The sequence below is a fragment of the Pleurodeles waltl genome, chromosome 6, assembly GCF_031143425.1.
Source record: "Pleurodeles waltl isolate 20211129_DDA chromosome 6, aPleWal1.hap1.20221129, whole genome shotgun sequence".
NCBI classification, from domain to species: Eukaryota; Metazoa; Chordata; class Amphibia; order Caudata; family Salamandridae; genus Pleurodeles; species Pleurodeles waltl.
Genome location: NC_090445.1, coordinates 884,840,983 through 884,860,618, shown reverse-complemented (window position 1 = coordinate 884,860,618; position 19,636 = coordinate 884,840,983). Strand labels below are relative to the sequence as shown.

General features: G+C 42.8%; 1 protein-coding gene across 1 annotated transcript in view; it reads right to left on the bottom strand.

Moving 5' to 3' along the window:
* The window catches only part of ABCC2 (ATP binding cassette subfamily C member 2), a 277,757-nt gene that overhangs the window by 72,550 nt on the left and 185,571 nt on the right, over positions 1-19,636 (bottom strand). The window contains exon 21 of the mRNA XM_069239683.1: positions 8,017-8,143. Within this exon, the coding sequence (XP_069095784.1) occupies positions 8,017-8,143 (127 nt within the window). The remainder of the gene's footprint in view (positions 1-8,016; positions 8,144-19,636) is intronic.

The window sequence follows — 19,636 nt, the reverse complement described above, 5'->3', positions numbered from 1 at the left end:
TTTACAGGGACAGGCAACTGAGAAAAAAGTCTGCTGAGGGGAACGCATTAAGAGGCCATCATTAAAGCATCGTTCATGAGGGGAGGGAATATACTAAGTTGTTTTCCCTAGGTAATAAAGCAGACAAGAGTCTGGGAGATGGCAGTAAAAAGAATTATTGGAAAATCGCAATTTTCCAGCGGCATGGCTATAAGACCTTCAGCCATTCAAAAACATAGTTTGAGACATACTAGTGGATGAAGAGAAGGTGTAACACACATTGATACCCTTATCCATGTGAGCTCTTCGTCACATTCCAAGAGGCTCAGGACATCTTTGATACTGGTGCCAGTCAATTAGCACAAAATGCAAAAATAGCAAGAAGAGCAAGGGATGTCTGGATAGACGTTTCGTGAGCCCTAGAACCCATGCATACCCAAGAGGCCAAATAGGCAAATTTGAGCCTAGGACACGGGGATTGATCTCCTTAGTATATAAAGACTTTAGGGCTGACATAAAAATATGACTTTAAAAGCCATACAGCTGTGGGAGGATGACATAAAAGAACAAATATCAGAGGGGCGAGTGGAAGGAAGCATGTGCACAGGAGAAGAGGGTATCTAGCAAGGTTCAATTAAAGCTGACCCACTTAAATTATCTGCATCCTACATATGGAACCCCCCAAAAAGTAAAAAAGGCATCCTGCAAGATCCTCATATTCCACCCACATGTGGTATCTTGGATGTCATATTTGTGCATCTCACATAGCACTATGAAGCAGTAAGGAGGTCTTGGGAAGTGGTGGTGGCAAAGCTGAATACAGTCACACGGCTCAAGATAAAGGGTTCACTTAAAGAGTGTCTTCTGGGAATTGTAAAAACCCATGAAGTGGGACGTTCGATGATTTGCAATGATGAGGCTAGTATTAGTGAAGAGACAAATAGCCATTGGCTGGCTCGGCCAATGAAGGTCTAATGAGAGTGATTGATAAAGAGATGCTCCAGAGTTGGCATTGGGTGAAGAACTACATCTAAAAGCAGGGGGTATGATGACAGAGGAGCAGAGGATTTAGCAGTGTCGGTCCAAATACTACGAAAAATGAGAGCTCCTCGCAAGATATAGCTTCCTCAAAGCAGAACAACAATGTGGAAATGGAATCAAAAAGTTAGTGGGAAGAACATGAGAATGCAAACCCTCACCTAGAGAGACGAAAAGTAGCCATAGACAAGTAACTGATGGTGTAATAAAAACACATATGGTGGTCAAGCCATGGCAGGGATGTGTTTCTGTGTGATGGAATTACCGTGTTTTTGGGACAAAACAGCAAAAAATCAGACAAACATTATTGTCTGCCTTTTTCTACTAGTCAACCAGTCAATACAAGAGAGGTCTGACTTGAATCACTAGATTCCTTAGGTAGGACAGATTGGAAAACAGAGTTCTCATATTTTCCATATAGTCCTGAGTTTGATAAACAGTGATTCTTCGCGATTTAGTGATCTGTGCTACATTACATTGATAGTGCATACTACATTCCAGGGGAGAAAACACATGTATCCAGTATTGGCAGACTCCAGGCATTCAGGTCAATATTTCATTATGTAGCAGACTCCAGGCATTCAGGTCATTATGTAGCATGCCACTATTGATGATTGTTAATTTGAGAAATGCACCGAAATATTGAACATGTTCAAAATCATGAAAATGTCTCCAAATTGTAATTATACCTTTAGGCTGCAATGAGATATTAATGCAAGGTTTGCACAACTACATACTGGGGAATGCAGCAAAAACATATGGTTTGTATTGGTGCACATGGAGACGAAATTTGTGTATAAACAAACTAATACTGACTTCTTGAAAAAAAGGTTCAGCACTGAGGACCAAATTAAAAGATCAAAATGGAACCAAATGAAATACATTTATATATGGCTTAAAAATGTATGACAAGTAGCCACCAACAACACAGAGACATCTATTGGGAAAACCGTACACTGAAATATAGTGGAAATATTGCAGAAGTTCTAGAGTACTCCAGAGAGTTGGTGAAGACCAAGGAACCCTCCTACGGCTAACTTTGATTTACTTGTGGACACATAAAACGTCTAGGGCTTTCCTGGCAAAGGACATTACCACACATTTAGAATCAGCTATGGAGCACAGATAGCTTCCAAGCACCAACTTGGAGACGTTATCTAGGAAGCACGCTGGGCTCAATTAGTGGAAAGTGTTCTACTACCCACTGCGTGATCCAAAGTCAGTCTGAGCCACAGGGGCATGTGGCATTTTAAAGCATGTAGTCAAGGTTTAAAGTTTCACGTTGAAACTTTTATGGAGCTTAATAGCACATAGCTAGTAAGGTCACTTACATGGCCTGCATTTTGAGTCCTGAAATTCTTGATTCGGTCAATAATGGAAATTACTGACTCAATCAGGAATTCTGACTGGTATAGTAATACCACAGGTGATCATTCATATTCATTATTTCACTTTGTGTTTCTGTAGAAATATTTACCAGGTCAAACCTGGCAGATGATGTGCTCCAAAAAAGGCCCAAAGTTACGGAATAACCATGAACATCTATGTACCAATACTGATTTTCCTGGTAATTTCCCATTTGGTATGGCAACATTCAGAATAGTCCGGTAATTTTGCATCCCAGAAATATCAATCCATCCAGTTTCAGGAATTCTGGGTGTGAAATTACAGCATCAGTACCACCAGTGGTCTCATGTGAATTTAGGTAGGATTACATCATCTAATTGTTCCAATGACCCTTGCGATGGATCTGAAAGGTCTCTGAGTGGGCATATTTACTTTCAAAGGTAGTACTTACTGCATACTTGGCAGCGTGAAAGTAGAATCACCTGGTAGAATTGTAGGATTATTTTTAATAATTAGAAATTAATGCTTAATTTAAATGTGTTTATGTTAGCATAACTAGGCCCAGTCAACAAGACATGGCACCAGCCAGCTTTCATTGGTATCCATTCATATTTAAAGAAAGAATTATGCACTTTTAGTTTAGTGAACATGCTTTTCAGTTGCATGTCTTTTTATTGACAGTTCAGTAAAAAACAAGTACAAAGCATAATTGAGCACTAACATTTCTTTTGTTGTACAATCGTTTCAATATCCAACTTTCCTGGTAAGACTTCCTCTCCATCAAATAACCCAATCAACACTGGCGAACGATATCACTGGACTCAATTGCTACTTCACCAGGTCATTGGAAGTAAAATCATTACAAGTGTTCCCCCTGTAAACATTAAATTTCCCCCCATTTTCGGGGGCAACCCCGATTCTTATATAACACCCTATCAGCCAACAAACACCAATCAATATCGATTTTCCAGTCCCCCAACTATATCTGTTCTTCCCCCCATAGTCTTGCTATATTGCGCTTCACAACTGACAGTCCCAATGTCTACTATATTTGTTCAATATGGTTCAGTTCTGTTGCACTACAGATGCTGAGGCGACACCATTTCGCAGAGGCGATCACTGCAGACTCAGTTACCTCAATCATACAGGCCACGACTGCTGCCCAGAAGACCTGTAGTGCTGTGTAGTCCAAGAAGATGTGATAAAATGTACCAACTTGCCCACATACACACCAACAACCCTCTGCCATTGCCCTACCTATTTTAACCAGGGTTGTCTGGCCATAATAGGACTGATGTAGCAATTTTAATTGGACTAAATGGAAACCTGCCCTATGGCTACTTACCTCGTGATGCCAAGGCATCTGCCCATTCATTGTCTTCCATCTCTTCTAGGTCTTGGGCCTATTGTTCCCTCAGATGTTGGAGGGCATCAAGCATGTTATTAACTTTTTGAATGACAGTAGGGTGGCTTTCCGTGGCTTATATTCGTCCAACAGCCGGTCCTCAATGGGTAAAGACTCAGGGAGCTACGCCCCCTTCGGCCGCACCGCCCTGAGTATGTGCCGTGTATGGAGATGGCGATACATGTTAGAAAATTAAGTCAAACAGAAGCTCTCTATACTGGTGTCTGCTGAAAAAAAAATACAATTGCATTCATTTGTTTCCTCATGAGGAAGTCATGTCCATGATTTGTGCAACAGGTTTTTGAACTTACTTACTGAGTAGACTCTGCGCTAATCTACTGATTTATACTATGACTTTCTTGTGCTTTCCATGGAGGTAGACTCTGTATCTGTCCTCTTACTGAACTCAATTTTGGTTCTTGCTCGCTTGCTTACTTTGGAGAAAGACTTAGGGGCAGATTTATGGAAATTGACTTTCCCTGCACCCCTTAGCACCCCTCTACCACCCCCGTGTGTGCACCATATTTAAAATAAAGCACACCATGGCGCAGGGTAGGGGGCAATAGCGTCATTTCTCATGACCCTATTGATGTACTCTTCAGCTCCAATATATTTGCGCTACTCCTGATGAGTACTTGGGGCCCAATTCTAAAGAATAAAATCTCATAGATTTCCTTACGCCATTTTTCCGGTTTCCCTAACGGGGGAACGCCCCCTTTGCATACATTATGCCTGGCACAAAGGGTTACAGAGTGGGGCAATGCATGCATTGCGCCACCCTGTAAATACAGCATAGGGATTTCGGCATTGTTGGGCTACATTAACGGCAAAAATAATGATGTTAATGTGGTGCAAGGTGGAGCTAAGGCATTATAAATATGTCTCTTATGTTGATCCTCTTGCATTATTTCATTTTGGCCTATTATAAATGCTGATTGCACATGATTTTGTGCTTTCTGTAATGATCTTAATTTTGAACAATCCTTTGTGATTTTGACTTGAATTCTTGTCTTGTTACGGTTTTATTAATTGGCAATAGAACTTAAACTTACAAAGCCACACTAGGTCTTACAAAGCCTCCAAGAGTCCAGATCCTGCACATCAACCCTCTAATTATTAAAATACAGCATTGTCAGTTCAAGGATGGAGGTTTTAAGTTATAAAAAGCAGGAAGTGTAATGACATTTTCAACAAAAAAAGAGCATTGTGTACATTTTCAGGACTGCTTTTTAGTATCCAGTCAAGGATTCATTGATATCAGAGCCTCCACAGGGTGGTAGGATATTTGCAGCTCTCTAGATCGTAGCTCGTTGAAGCAGCTTTTCCCAGCAGGCAGGATTCCCATCAGAGGCAGATCAAAGTACCCCTTTGCATCGGGTAAACAAAAGAGGAAACTTTCAATGATTCTCTAGCACACAGTGAATTGTCATCTGCCAGCAGGCAGAGAGACTACTTCTTTTGATGTGACACTGGGCTGGTTCTGAAATGCCAAGAACCAACGAAGGGGAAATAGCATGCCACTGAGGAGTGACCCTAAAACAATCTGTCAAAAAAAAAAACCACAAAAGATCCACTTTTAATTCAGTGTGATATATTTTGGTGTCTGTTGGCATAAAACTCTCATAGACTTCTTTGTGAGTGAAAGTCAATGATAGCCGGGGATAAGTTTAGGGCTTTTCCTCTCAACTGCATCCATTACCAAACAATTAACTCAATGCCACTTTAGAATAATTCCCGACAATTGCACTGACTCCATGTCCGGGTGCCATATTGGGCAGAGCAATCCATGCTTCTACTAGGACCTATACCTTGAAAAGAAAGAAGGATGATTCTACCCGTTACAAAGTTCAAGCCCCCGCACACAGTTATGCTCCCTTGTCCTTCCTTGATCACAGTGTGGGTTCGCTTTAGTGCGTGGGGCAGGAGATGCCTTTCAGCAAGAGCAGCAGAGGATATAAGGTGAAAGTGGGTTTTCCAGCCAGAGGTCTGAAATGGTGTAAATATGACCTGCAGGACAATGGGTCATCTACTTGTAAAATATCAGTTCTCACGACACAACAATATGAAATGATCAAACCAAGTCGGGTTAAAAAATTGATTGTTGCAGGCCAAATTTCTGGCGCTGACTGCACTTAACAAACCTGAGATTAAAATGACTAGTGAAGTGAAATTTTTATTATAGAGATATGGATCCGCAGAGAATGCTATCACCGCATTAGTATAGCAGATGACTGGCTGAAATTGGCATCAGAGGGGCAGAATTATCCTGTGACATAGTTTTAATACACGTTCCCTATGAAATAGGGCATAGTGTCATAGACTAATATAATCTACACACATGAATGCGTTATTAATGACGTGACTGGTCTCTGCACCAGCCTTGTGCCTTGACTACAGGAGGGCACGTTCACAATAGTCAGAGCTGCACTGAAAAGACAAAGACAAGCCATTTTTAGAGATCGCCGGGAGCCTATTGTGGCATAATTAGTGAAGGACGTCTTGAGGTCTATGGCGCAGCATTAAAAACTCAATTGGAGGAAGTTAAAGAGGTGGCAGGGAGGTTGCCCAAAATATTACGTCATGAATCTGTGCAGCAGAAAATGAACATCTGATTATTAGACAGAAATCTGTCAGAAATGCAGGGTTCAGGTTCAATGAGGTGAAACAGTTGGTAATTTGCCACTTTTAGACTATACGTTACTTGGATGTCCAAGTGCATAGGTGGTGGAGCAGCTCAGAAGGATCTTTAAAAGCTTTCATTTTCAGAAAATGGCCAACTAATTAAGATTTAATCTCCTACTCCTCTTAATGCAGGTTTAAACGATCCCATGGTTTCTAAATAAGAACATTCCTTGATATAAATATATCTTATTACCATGTGCAGATCGATGCCCATTTGGTCAGTGACATCATGTGCAGAATATATAATATGGACAGCAGGATAAACCACTCCGAAGTATGGTAAACTACAGGAGAATGGCCCATCTAGAAAAGCTGTAAACTCCTGGGTAGGAAGATTGAGAAAGAGTTACGCACATATCCTTGCATGCTCATTCACCTGATAAGGATATTTAAGAGCTTCCCCTGACTGATCAAGCAGTGTCACTCTGAGTTTCAGGAGGACGCGTATCCTTCCAGACTCACCTCCAGTATGGGTAATAATGGCAGGACCCATGCGATATATACCCAGCAGCCTCTGATCGCTATATGATCTCCCATTCAGTCACCTTCAGGTTTCTCTTGAAAGGTTTTCAATAGCTGGCGAACTTTCAGTTTGTTGAGGTGTACATTTCATGGCCAAACTGCACAGTCATGGAGTCCAATTCCCACAAAGAATGCCAGGAGCAATGGGGGAAGGAAGGAGCGCCCTTTTGTCCCTTATAAATGATTGGTGAAAGTGATGCCACAGTTTGCTAAAACTCACATATTGTGTTACGTGACCTCATCTTACTTTCCAAACGTACAAATCGCTGTCTTTCACTTGTACATTCCACTTCCAATCTTTGAACACTACGACATCCACATCCGCCACCATCTGGAGGTCCTACAGGCATATACATTTTCATATACATACATCTCTGGAAATATATAAACAATTCGCTTATTAAATGATGGTAAGCTGATACATGTTCACTATATGTTTACACTGAAGCAACAATTTGTTGCCATTGTGCAAACGTCTATCTTCCCAATTAGTTTATTTTAAACAGTAAGGCACAGCAATATGCCGGCTTGACACTGCATGCTTTCCAACAGCTATCTGTCCTTGCTCCGTCATACGGTACACACATTCTAAATATTTTTTCAATTTATTTTATCTACTTTTACTTACTAAAGGCTGCGGTTCTCTGCTGGAATTCCCCGCAGAGATTATCCACACTACCTGTTTCTGCTAGTTACTTGCAACACATTCCCCTCCTGCATGTCCTTTGGGACACGTGGCAAGAAGCCACCAATATCCCTCTACCCTGATGTACGTGAATGAGAAAAATGTATTTGATTCACAGCAAATAATGAATCGCAGAACCATGACATAGAATAGATAGTCATTATTAAAGAATAGATTCATGCAGCTCCCGGAGGCTGGGCTACCAAATGGTATTCATATGGATTCTATTTCCTTTAGTGCCAGAACGCTGCCTGTATGTGGATAGCCATGGAAAGAGAAATAAAAGAAAGACTCTTTCTGAGTCATGTCGAAGGGAAGGCTGTATGTCCCTCTGGAAAATACAAAGCGTTGACAGTACCTTTCCTGTTTCTACGGTCTCCTTCTCGATCAGCCTTTGTCCTTGTTTTGGTAACAGCAGGCCGTTCGCCTTTCCAGCAGCTTGACTTGTTTTAAGGGCTTCTTTTAACGACTTGGTTCTTGCGAAGCTGCAAAAGGTATACGAGAAAATAATTGAGTTTACATGGATTTGACTTCTTGCATCAAAGATTGACTAGACTGCTCTAGTGATCACTCTGGAGGTAGGACTCGGTTCCCTGCTGGCAGAAAATTTCTAGATATAATGGATGCCGAGTAAACATCTCAAAGCACCCCAGTGCTGAAAAACATTTTAAATAGTCAATAACCAACAAATTCTGGTCTGTTTTTAATTTTACTGTTTTTTTGGTCAACCACAAATTCAAACATCAAAAACTGGGTGTCAAACGGATCTCTACTATGTTTTCTATTTCTGGCTCCTGCCATTTCTACGAAGGAAAAGAAAAACAAGCATTGGCAAAGCCAACAGGTCTCGACCTACTGGCCTAGCCAATACTGTTTGCCTATGCTATATGTGCATTTAAAATATTTGTTTAAAATGTTTAAATATTACTTTCTATAGATGTATTTATCTATATATATGTAACTATAGATAGACACACAAATACAGAAGCGGTGTGTGACTGTGTCTTTGTACTCTAACCCTTTACCGGAGATGCTCACATTTATATAAATGAATGAAAAATCGGACAAACAAAAAGGTATTTTTTTTTTTTTTTAACAGTTCTGATCACTGAATTTTTAATGGCAGTGTGGGGGCGATAATATCGGGACACGCTTTCAGAAATTGGAGGTTGTGCATATGTGGTATAGAAATTGTCAAATAAATAAGCTTTTGCTCCTACTTTAGTTTTTATCTGGAATGGGAGTTTCTACTTAGGAAACTGTCACACACCAGGCTCTAGGCCCCACATTCAGCTACACTTCTTAAAAAGGTTCTTTAGGACCTGGCCCTCCGGAGCCCCTCTTCCTTTTTCATCTGCACCATTGTCGCCCTGTGTAAAACATGAAGACTGAGAGTTATGTTTCTGGCTCCTGCTGGGTCACTCAATATATAGTAATCCATCATCTATTTTATGTTTCATGAAAACCTAAAGAAGTGTCCATGTTTTGGTTTTCTGCCTGTGGGTATTATTTCTATTAGTGAGGGACATAACCCTTATCTCCACTTTCCTCTTCCATTTTAACTGTATACTCTGACATCATGGATTTCATGTAGATTCACTGTAGTGTCTGCAGCGTCATCATAACATTGCATTTATATGCACTCACGCTCATGTAGCTTAAGAACAGTATTTTATCATTAATGTTTGGCCATACATTTGGCGCACAGATCTTCTGGCATCAGACTGGGACAGAAAATAAACTCCTTCACTAAAATAAAAGTGGCCCCCAAATGCAATTCAGATAGCTAAAAAGGTAGCCCATATTTGCAAACTAGGACATATTTAAACTTGTAAAGACAAGCTGAATAGGTGTTTTGCAAGGTATGGAAGAATGTATGCATTTTTGATTTCTCCAGGCAAAGTTTGTGGTAATATCTAATAAATCAACAGAAAAAAACGGCCACCACCATATACCCAACCCACAAGCACCCAAAAAAGCAGCCCTTACACTTACGTGTCATACCAGGCCTTTGGGCACTGCCTGAATACCCTTTAGACCAGCCCGACCCTGACTTGACTCATGTGAGTACAAGAGAATCAGCTTGTACCAGTGACTTGTAGTCCGCATTTTAAAGCTTTTTGCCCCTCGGGATTTCAAATGCTAAGCCAGCTCCCTTTGGTGACTTCAGCTTCCAACTGTGGCTTTTTGCTCCTTCACTTTTTCGTGCTCTGAATTTAATCTTGAGATTTTTAAATAGGCGGGGTGGTAGTAAAGGAGTGAATATTCCAAGGCTGTGGTTCTTCTATGGCAGGGTAGTTGCCTCTATATATAAATAAATTAACAATAAACAGCCGCCAGTTTACCTGAAGGATTCGAGGCATGTAGGCCACTGCAGCCTGCACTACTCACCACTCCTACACGTGTGACAATTAAGACTATTCTAGGCTGCCGAACGCTATAAGTATGACTTGGGCACCTGGTGTTGGTCACTTTTAATATATAGAGAATTATTAAACAACCGTTTTTGTGCTCATTCCAAAATTTAGACAGCCACCATGTTGGGACTGTTGTAAGTGCTGATGTCGGCAGGTAAGTGCCAGTACCGAGCGCTGGAAACCACAAGCTCAAATTAAGCATTGGGGCTTACCAAAAATAAAGAGGGGCCTTCAGCGCTCTTGTTTTTTTACTATTGGTTGGAATGGCTGGTGGAGGTGAGGACTGTAACCACGGGCAGGCGATGTGGATTTCTGGCATTCCTGAGAGCTAGGGTAGAAACACACTGGAGGAAGGGGAGAAAAGCATCCTCCCTGCACATCAACGGTTTCTTTGATTCCAGGAAGAGTTACTGGTCAGCGGAACCTAGGCTCATTTGTAAAGCAAAATGGTGGGTCTGAAAAGGTTAGCATTGTAGCACTGGGGAATCAAGACACAGAGGAAGGCTTAGGCCTTTGAACTTTCTGAGGCATATTTCAGTGGGGCCAGACATCCAGGTGTGATCCCCATTTATTAATTTCACATTTGTTATGGTCAATCATTTGGAGCCACTTCTACTGTGGCAGACTTTCCCTTTGCAAAGGACAGAACAGGATAGAGGGGGCATCAAGAAGTCATCACCCAAAACAGGAATATCTAAAAACTAGACACTAAATCACATCAGTGGCTCGATTTGAACTAAAAGGAGGAAGCTTGAGCCCCGCAAATTGTTCAACAGCCCTGTTCAACAGGAGAGAAGATCATCAAGACTTCTAGCTGTGGGAACCAAGGTTTGCTAGTCTCCTTGCTGGGTGAAGGGCCATCACCCAGGAAGTCAAGACCACTGGCCCTGAGACTAGAGCACACCCTGCCTGCCTGGGAAGATCAGCAGTCCCAAAGAGGAGGAGAAGAGCACCTGAAGGAAGCCCAGTGGGGATCCTGCCAAGTGGATCCCGATAAGCAAATTGTGAAATGTCCAATCAGGTTGGAACCACAGCAAAAATGTGGGCCACCCAGTGTTTCTTAGTGAAGTCAGCAACTCCTGTGTGTCAGGAGGAGAACTCTGTGAAACTATACCCATTACACTTGTGCAAGCGAAGTCAGCAAACCCTGTATGCCAGGAGTGGGCAACTGTGAAACTAGGGCAGGCACCTTTGTGCAAGCAAAATTAGTGATCCCCATGTGCCAGGAGGGGGCCACCATGAAGGCACGGCCTTTGCGCTGGATTATGGGACCACAGCTGCTGTGAAGATCGCTTATAGATTACTTAAGGAGCCCCAGAGAAGACATTTAACACTGACATTGGCCATCCAAAGACTGAGGAAGCCCAACGAGTCATCAGGAAAAGACCCTTAGCATCAGGAGACCGGAGCCCAAGAAGATGCACTATGTTCTTTGAATACTTGCCGGCTGCCACTGGGTCAGGTAAAACTGTTCAAGGACATCAGACCTGCCGGGTATTTGCACGAACTTAGCATAAAGCAGTACTAAATTTGACTCTTAAGGCCAAACGTCGACTTTGTCATGAGGGGACTAGCGTAGGTCACACTTCTATTATTGAATGGGGAATAACCAGTCTCACAAGAAAAGAGACTTGGGGACACCATCAAGGACGATGCTAGCATGCCAACCTTAAGAGACAGTGGATTTAGTGTGCTGCCTCTGTACTTTGTCTACCTGTATAGAAATGCTACTTTTTTACATAAAACTGAGTATTTGGCTGGACAATCAGCTTTTTGCATTACTGTTTGTACTGTGACACTTGCACTTGTGATTGCCTCACAAGTCAAGTCAATTGCTGAAAGGGAGTAGTACGTGGGCCAGTTACTCAGGACACAGTAGATGAGGCAGTGGATCAGCAGGAATAAAATACTTCAAACTCCCACAGCAGGACCCAAAAACAACTGCTTTTCATGTTGCCCTCTTGCTACCCTTTCCCCATATGGGGGTGAGTTTTTTTTTTCCTGCCCGAGGTTCCGGCTGGGACTAGCTTCTGTATCGTTCTGAAGGTACAACAGGCCCACTGCAACTGCGAATCAGGCACAACAGAGGCAGCATGGTGCCGAGTGGTAGAGGCAGAGGAGCCCAACACAACAAAATGGACCAGAACCCGGTGCCTAGGACAACTGCTGGCACTGCCGAGCAGATGGTGAGGAGACACAGGAGGAATCCTGCGAGGAGGCACAGTAAGAATTAGAGCCCTCACTTAAAGACAATGAAAGTGATATACGAAGTTCAGCACACACTGGAACACAAGATCAAATCAGTGACAGTCAATCTACTGAGAGCAGCTATCAAGAAAATAGGTGAGAGAGTTACAGTCACCAAAAGTTTGTTGGCCTCATTGATTGAGCCACTGTATGCCAGATCTCAACAGAGAACAAACAAATTCAAACGTAACTAGAAGACTACAATAGGCAGTCAAGATAAAACAACATAACTGTGGTTAGGGTCCTGTAACAGGCAGAGGGTCCCAGCAGTGAATATTTTATATAAGACATTATACTGAATACACCGGCGCCTGAAGGTCTCTCTAAATTCTTCCCCATTGAAGGGGCACATAGAGTGCCAATCCTGCCTCCGTGCCCAGGTGCTCTGCAGAGAATAACTATCACAAGAATCTTTACTCACCAGGACAAAGATGCCATTCTGGAGGCAGCTACAATACAAAAATACTGTAACCCATATTTTACATTAAGGGTCCAAAGGCATGGATGCAGCTCCTATGAGGTAATACCAAATATATATATCTGCACAAGGGAAAATGGATCTGCACAAGGGAAAATGTGGCAATTTGCAAGCCACCAAATAAAGCCTGTAGTGGCTGGAAGGATGGAGGAGAATGACCTAGATGATTTGAGAGTCATGGGAAGAGTCTGAGATGATGAGTAATTTAATGGGAGAGAAAGGGGTTATAAGGAAAAAATGTCTAATACATTGACACTGGCAGAGATATAGCCAAGAGATAGGAAATTCCAGATGACAGATCAACAACTGTACATGCTGGTGGGATCTGAGGATATTAAAAACTAATCGAGAAGACATACAAAACATGGAGTGGTATAGGGGGTTTCAAAATATGATTGGGACACATTCAAGAGTAGTTAAGTTGTTAGTGATGTTTGCACCTCAGTTGGGATGGCATTCACTGTGCAAGGTGGGGAGGCAGGTAGCTGTGAGCCTGAAAAGCATGGCAGCAGGAAGAGGGGAGTTGATGAGGGGGGAGAGCAGGAATTTGGTTATCACTTTAATAAAGTTGACATCGATGTGAAAGAAGGGCAAATACAAGATTTAATCCACAGTACAGCAGTATTAAGAAGAAACTAGGCAAGGTCTAAAAATAGACCTTGAGGTCTACAGCCGCTCTAAAGATACTGACGTGGAATATTAACAATATGAACATAAAAATGAAGGGAAGAATTGTGATGGAAAACCTCAAGTGACATGGCCCGCATATAGTCATGATTCAAGAGACTCGTTTGAAAACTAACAGCTATAGAATAATGGAGAGGCTGAATATAAGATGTTAGCCCATTTGGGATTCACCACTGTCTCGAGAGGAGTAGAAATCCTGATTAATAAAGAGACATCATAGATACCGCACATGACATGGACAAACACAATGGGGAGATACGTGGTGCACACAGGCTCCTGGGACAGGCTGATGTTATCCCTATGCTCAGTACATATGACACCTGAAATGCAGTTTGTTACTTTACAAGTCATACGTTTACTGTTGCTACCAACGGGATTAGTAATAGTGGGAGACTTTCTCAACATGATGGCGAACAAAAGGAAAAATAGGAAAAAGTCAAGAATCAGACACAGTAAGACAGGACCCCCGTCAAACTTTCTGGAGGCAGATGACAGATGTGTGGCACGTCCACAACCCACTAGAGAGGCAATACACTTTTTATTTAGGTGCTCACAAACATTTCTCACGAATTGACTATTTTCTAACACACTGCATCCACTTAGAACGTTTTAGTGGAGCCAGATAGATGGCAAGGGGAATCTCTGATCATTCCCCACTATTGGCCAAGGTCAGGGGAGAAGAAGTCATTAGGGAGGGTAATCAATAGTTCCATGGTATTTGAATAATAATAAAGAAAAATCACGGCCAAATTGAATAACAGCTTGGAGCAATACTTTAAAGACAACAAAGAATCAGTTGATTCTGGTATCACACTTTGAGAGGCCAATATGGCCATAGTCAGGGCTCATGCCACCTCATTAAAAACAGAGAGCACATTGATGCAGTTGTGTCAGAAATCTTCCAACTTGAAATGTCACTCTGCTCACAAGAGGATTATTCCCTGGGTCACAGCAGCAATACCACAATATGGCCATGGACAAAGCACAGTCTACATTTCTAGTCTCCCAGAGAAGGTTCCATGAGGTAGGCAATAAAATTGGCAAACTGTCAAGTCTGCTTGAGACATAAAGAATACAATAAGAATTGGGTAACTGAAGCACAGTCTGTCTCAAAACAAATGATGAGGGGCATCAAAGAGGTAGCAGATGCCTCTGTGAACAACTACTGGTTGGTCTGCTCTGCAGTCTCATACAAAGACACAAGAGGAAGTACTCAACTTCCTCAAAGATTTCAAGGTCCACAAGTTCTCACAGATGCTGGTGGCCAAAACATGAGCCTGATGAGATTGCAACAGAAATCAAGGAACTGTAAGGAGATGAGGCAACAGGACCTAATATTTTACCCTTATAACTATATAAAAGTATGGTGAGCAAGTTGGCACCAGATATGCTACAATAGTTCACTAATATGAGAGGAAGGAACTGTATCTCGTGCAACCAATGACTGGGTACAATAGTGGCAATACTGAAAGAAGACAAGCCATCTAATCAGTGTGGGACATACAGGCCCATATCCATGCTAAATGCTGAGGCAAAGATTCTTGCCAAGTTGCTAACATCCAGACTGAACCGAGTAATTATAACACAGACCAGTTGCTGACTAATTGCCAGTATGGGATACACCAAAGACGTGAGGGAACCAATCATTGTGTTGTCGCTAGATGCCACAATGGCGTTTGACACCGCAGAATTGATGTACATATTAGAAGTACTGGAAAAGAAGGGGTTGGGGCCTCAATGCAGAAACAGGGTGGAGCTCCTCTATAAACTACTTATAAGTAAATGTTTATGGTACATGATCAAACTTGTTTCAGTTGAGGGACTAGACAGGGATGTCCCCTATCACCCATTCTTTTCATCATAGCTATGGACCCCCTGATCCGCCATCTCTGTAAAAAACAAATTCAACAAGGGCTAGAGTTCCGCATTGGGCCCCTTCTCCTCTCCTTGTATGCTGACGATATTTTGCTTTTTGTCCAGCACCCTGGAGAAAATATGACTCCCCTCATAAAGGAGGTCATTAAGATTGGTGAACATTCTGGGTCTGTATCAACTGGGGCAAAACTGATTTGTTCCCCCTCACCGATTTCACTAGGCCTTTTCCTTGCTCTTATCCGCTGCAGTGGAATATAGGCCCTATTTGTTACCTGGGCATCTGGGTGCACAGGGACAAGGAACAAACAATTCAACTGAACTATGGCCAGCAACTGATCAATTAACTTCTCAGATAGAGCCACCTCCCACTATCTATGGCTGGACGCACAGCCATCGTCAAGAAGTTATTCATTCCTCAGTTCTTATATCTGTTCTGCAACATTCTGATCCCCTTCACTAACGCCTTTTTCTGAACCTCTCCTTTATTCTGCAGCACTCCCTATGCCCAACAACCAGTGCCTTCTCCCTACGCAGGGTAAACTGGTACAACGCATTCTTCTACTCCACAAACTACACACATATGGGGACTTATTTCCAGCGGGGCACGCTCTGACACATAGCGATGATGACAGATTTGCGAATGCCACTCTGCTAGATCATTTCACCCTAAAACGCATACACTGTGCTATGCGGGCCCAGATCCCCACTTATCCCCTTACCCTGGACGATTTCTCTCCTTTGACCTTGGTGATAGCTGATCCCGAGGGTAGAGGACTACTGTCTAAATTATACCGTTCATCGCTTGAATTACTGCCTACCTGTGACTCAAGACTGCAGGACAGATGGGAGGTTGAGTTGGGTCTACCACTATCAAACATGGTGTGGAATTTTTGCAGCACTCAGATTAAACTGATTTTTCCCAACCATAGACATACATTGATACGTTTCAAATTTCTTAGACACACTTGCCTCCAGCACAGTAGCCAAGTGGGATCCCTCTCATCCCTCCCTATGCCCAAAGTGTAAAGCCTGTGATACATACTTCGCCCACATGACATGGAACTGTGATCGCATCAGCACATACTGGAGGGCAGTGTTTGCAAATCTTTCCACAATGGTGGACATATCCATTACACCCACCCCTTTAATGACCTTGCTGGGATATGTGACTGGAGTAACCCCTGGGTATGGAGATTCACGGCAATGGCGTTGTTACTGGCTAAGAGGGAAATTGCTAGGCACTGGGGGAGTAAGAGATGCCCAACTATATGTGACTGGGTTAACAGCTTGATTTACTGTGACACAACCAGTGAGGCGTATGCATCCCTACTACAACCTCCTTCTAGACCACGCGATATCTGGCAACCCCAAAGATTACCTCATCCTCCAGGAAGGCTTGAACATTGATTTACATCACCTGGTTAATGCTGACATATTTAACCATGTTTGCCCAGTCCCATTCTCCCCCCCCTTATGATTGGCCAGATTGATTACTCTATTTTATGAATGTTCGCCTCTGATGTCTCAACTTTACTCACATTGCTCCTTGTTCCTCCTGTTGTTGGTAGTTCATGTGGTATCTGCTATGCATTGATTGGCTTGTTTTGTACTGACAGCACAATTGTGTTGGATGTTTTTCCTCACTGATGATGTGATGATCGATTATTTGTGCATTTGCAAAAAATATTAAATACAGTTTAAAAAAAACCTAGTTTCAGTTGGAGAGGGGGGCTATACAGAGTTGCCCCCTTTCACCCATGATTTTCATTTTGGCATTGGAGCCTCTTGAGGTATAGGTCAGGACAGACCTTTTGCAAAAAAAAAAAAAAAAAAAAAAAAAATCCGGTGGGAGGACACGTCCGACTAATGAATCTTGTTATATGCAGATGACGTGCTGCTATATGAGGCTAAACCAGAGTTAACTATCCCCAGAATTTTAAAGGACTTTGATATATTTGAAAGGACTCCACTTATAAAATAAACTGGGGTAAATTCTACCTATATTCTTTAACAGAGAGGGTTATTGTAATTACCAATAAACTTACTGTTACAAATCTTGATGCAGGGGTTTTGGATACCTTGGAAATATACACATATCTAAGGATGTAGATACCTTTCTCAACTGAAACTTGTACACCCTGCTCAACAAACTCAGAAATTATGTCAAATATTGGAGGGCACTGACACTCTTATTGAGGGACATGGCAGCCATATTCAAAACGATCTCCCTTCAAAGTTCCTGTGTGTCTTAAACAACAACCCATACAAAATTCTAGCACAATCTTTCAAAAAATTAGAGGCTGAGGTTTGGCTGTTGCTATGGAATGGAAAGGCAAGTCATAAAGCCCTTAATTAATTGATCAGAGGGGTGGATGGCAGTGATGTAGCACTCCCAGATATAAAAAAAATAGTACTGGGTCACGCAGCTGACAACTATTAATGACTGTGTGTCTGCACCACAGAACGAAACAGCAATTCGGTGTCGACAGACATGTCACCATGGGAAGTACGGGCTACTAAGTGGCACCAGCCGGTCTGGAGAAACTGCACAGACCCCAGGGTTGTGTCTGAGCGGCAGTTTAAGTGGCTCCGACCAATCCTGATGCTGCTTTCATGCTAGGTTTAGCATGAAGGCAGCACCAGGATTGCTAGGGAGCTTGAGCTGGTGTTCCTGTGAATGCTGGGACACCACATCGAGCAAAGGAAGTGGAACAATGCGGCAGGAGGTGGCAGTGATGGCAAAAGGCACGTTTTTATTTTTTTTATTCTTCCCTGTTTCGTCCCTCCCCTTGAGATTTGTGGCCTCTGCCGCAGAGTAGCACTGTATAAAATAAATTACACATGACACTGCCAACCTATACACAAACTGTAATGTCAATCTAGAAGAAAGCTACAAAATTTGTAGGAGGAGAGGGGACACCCACAAGAGAGACACCCTTGTGGGACAGTGCTTCTCTGATAGACGTAGGCAACCTTAAGGGATTTCTCTGATGGGAACACAAAGGTACCAACAAACTAGGAGATATTTGGGCAGGGAATGAGGTTACCTCTCAAGATACTCTGTACAGAGAATACCAACTGATGTACTGGGAGTCTTTTATATATCAACAGGTCAAACATGCCTTAGTGTCTTACATTGAAAGGGTCACAGAAAACTCTGACTCTGCATAGGTCCTATTACTCTAGAGTAGTGCAAAAAAAAAAAAGATGGACCAGAAGCTGTGGTCCGATGGGTTCCTTCTCCCACATCCTGTGGTCCTGTCCTGAAATACATAACTATTGGGAGAAGGTGGGGATGCGCATGTCACCAGTCTTAGGCAACAGATTGACATATCTGCCAAGGTGCTTCTATTAAATATTGGGAGTGGTGGATATACCCTCATACTCAAAGCTGTGGTTAGCCATCAGTCTTATAGTTGCATAGTAGAGCACTGTGAGACTTTGGGAAGCAGCAGAGCCACCAGTTCTGCAATTATGGAAGAAGGACATGGATTGGTGCATGTTGGCTAAGAAGCAGGTCTTAACAGGCAGAGGTTGCTCCAGAAAATAAACATTTGGGCCACCTGGAAGACTTCACATACCTTTGTAGAGTATAAAAGGATTAGCATGGTTAAGTTGAAGGGCATCTGGGGTGGGTTGGAACTTGCTGGAAAAGGGGTTGCAGATGTCTGAAATGCCAGGACTGTATTGTGTTGCTGCTTATTCTTTATTCTGGGGTATTGCTGGTGGAAAGTTGTAATTTCTTATGTTGAAAACTCGATAAAAATAATTTAAAATACACGGAATAAAAGAATGTAACATACATCCCTGCAGAGGGGGCGTGGCCAAGATGGCACTGGGAGCAGTCGCCTTTATGTAAAGCTCCGCTCTGAACCGGGCCCATCGACCATCATCCTGCGATTTCTCATCACACGAGTTCCCTGAATGATGGTGAGACCATTTTGCGAGGCTGCTGCCTAGCATGGAGTGCCAGGACCATCCTCTGCCAGAGCTGGCAAGCTGTGGATGGCTGGGGAGAAGGGCACAGCAGCAAGGAATGCTCCGTTGTCATACGAGGTTCACACCTGGAGGATTCAGCGCTGGGAGCCTATGGAGTGGGAGCTGTTCACCCACTGCTCTGCACTCATTTCCTGCTTTGTGGAACTGCCCAGGGGCTTTGGACGTGGACTGCTTTGCCGCCTTTCACGGCCAAAGGACATTGAATGAGGCTGCGCGGGTAGGCTGCGGGCTCGGGGCCCAATCGGCTATTGTTTGAAGAAGCGCACGGGCATGCT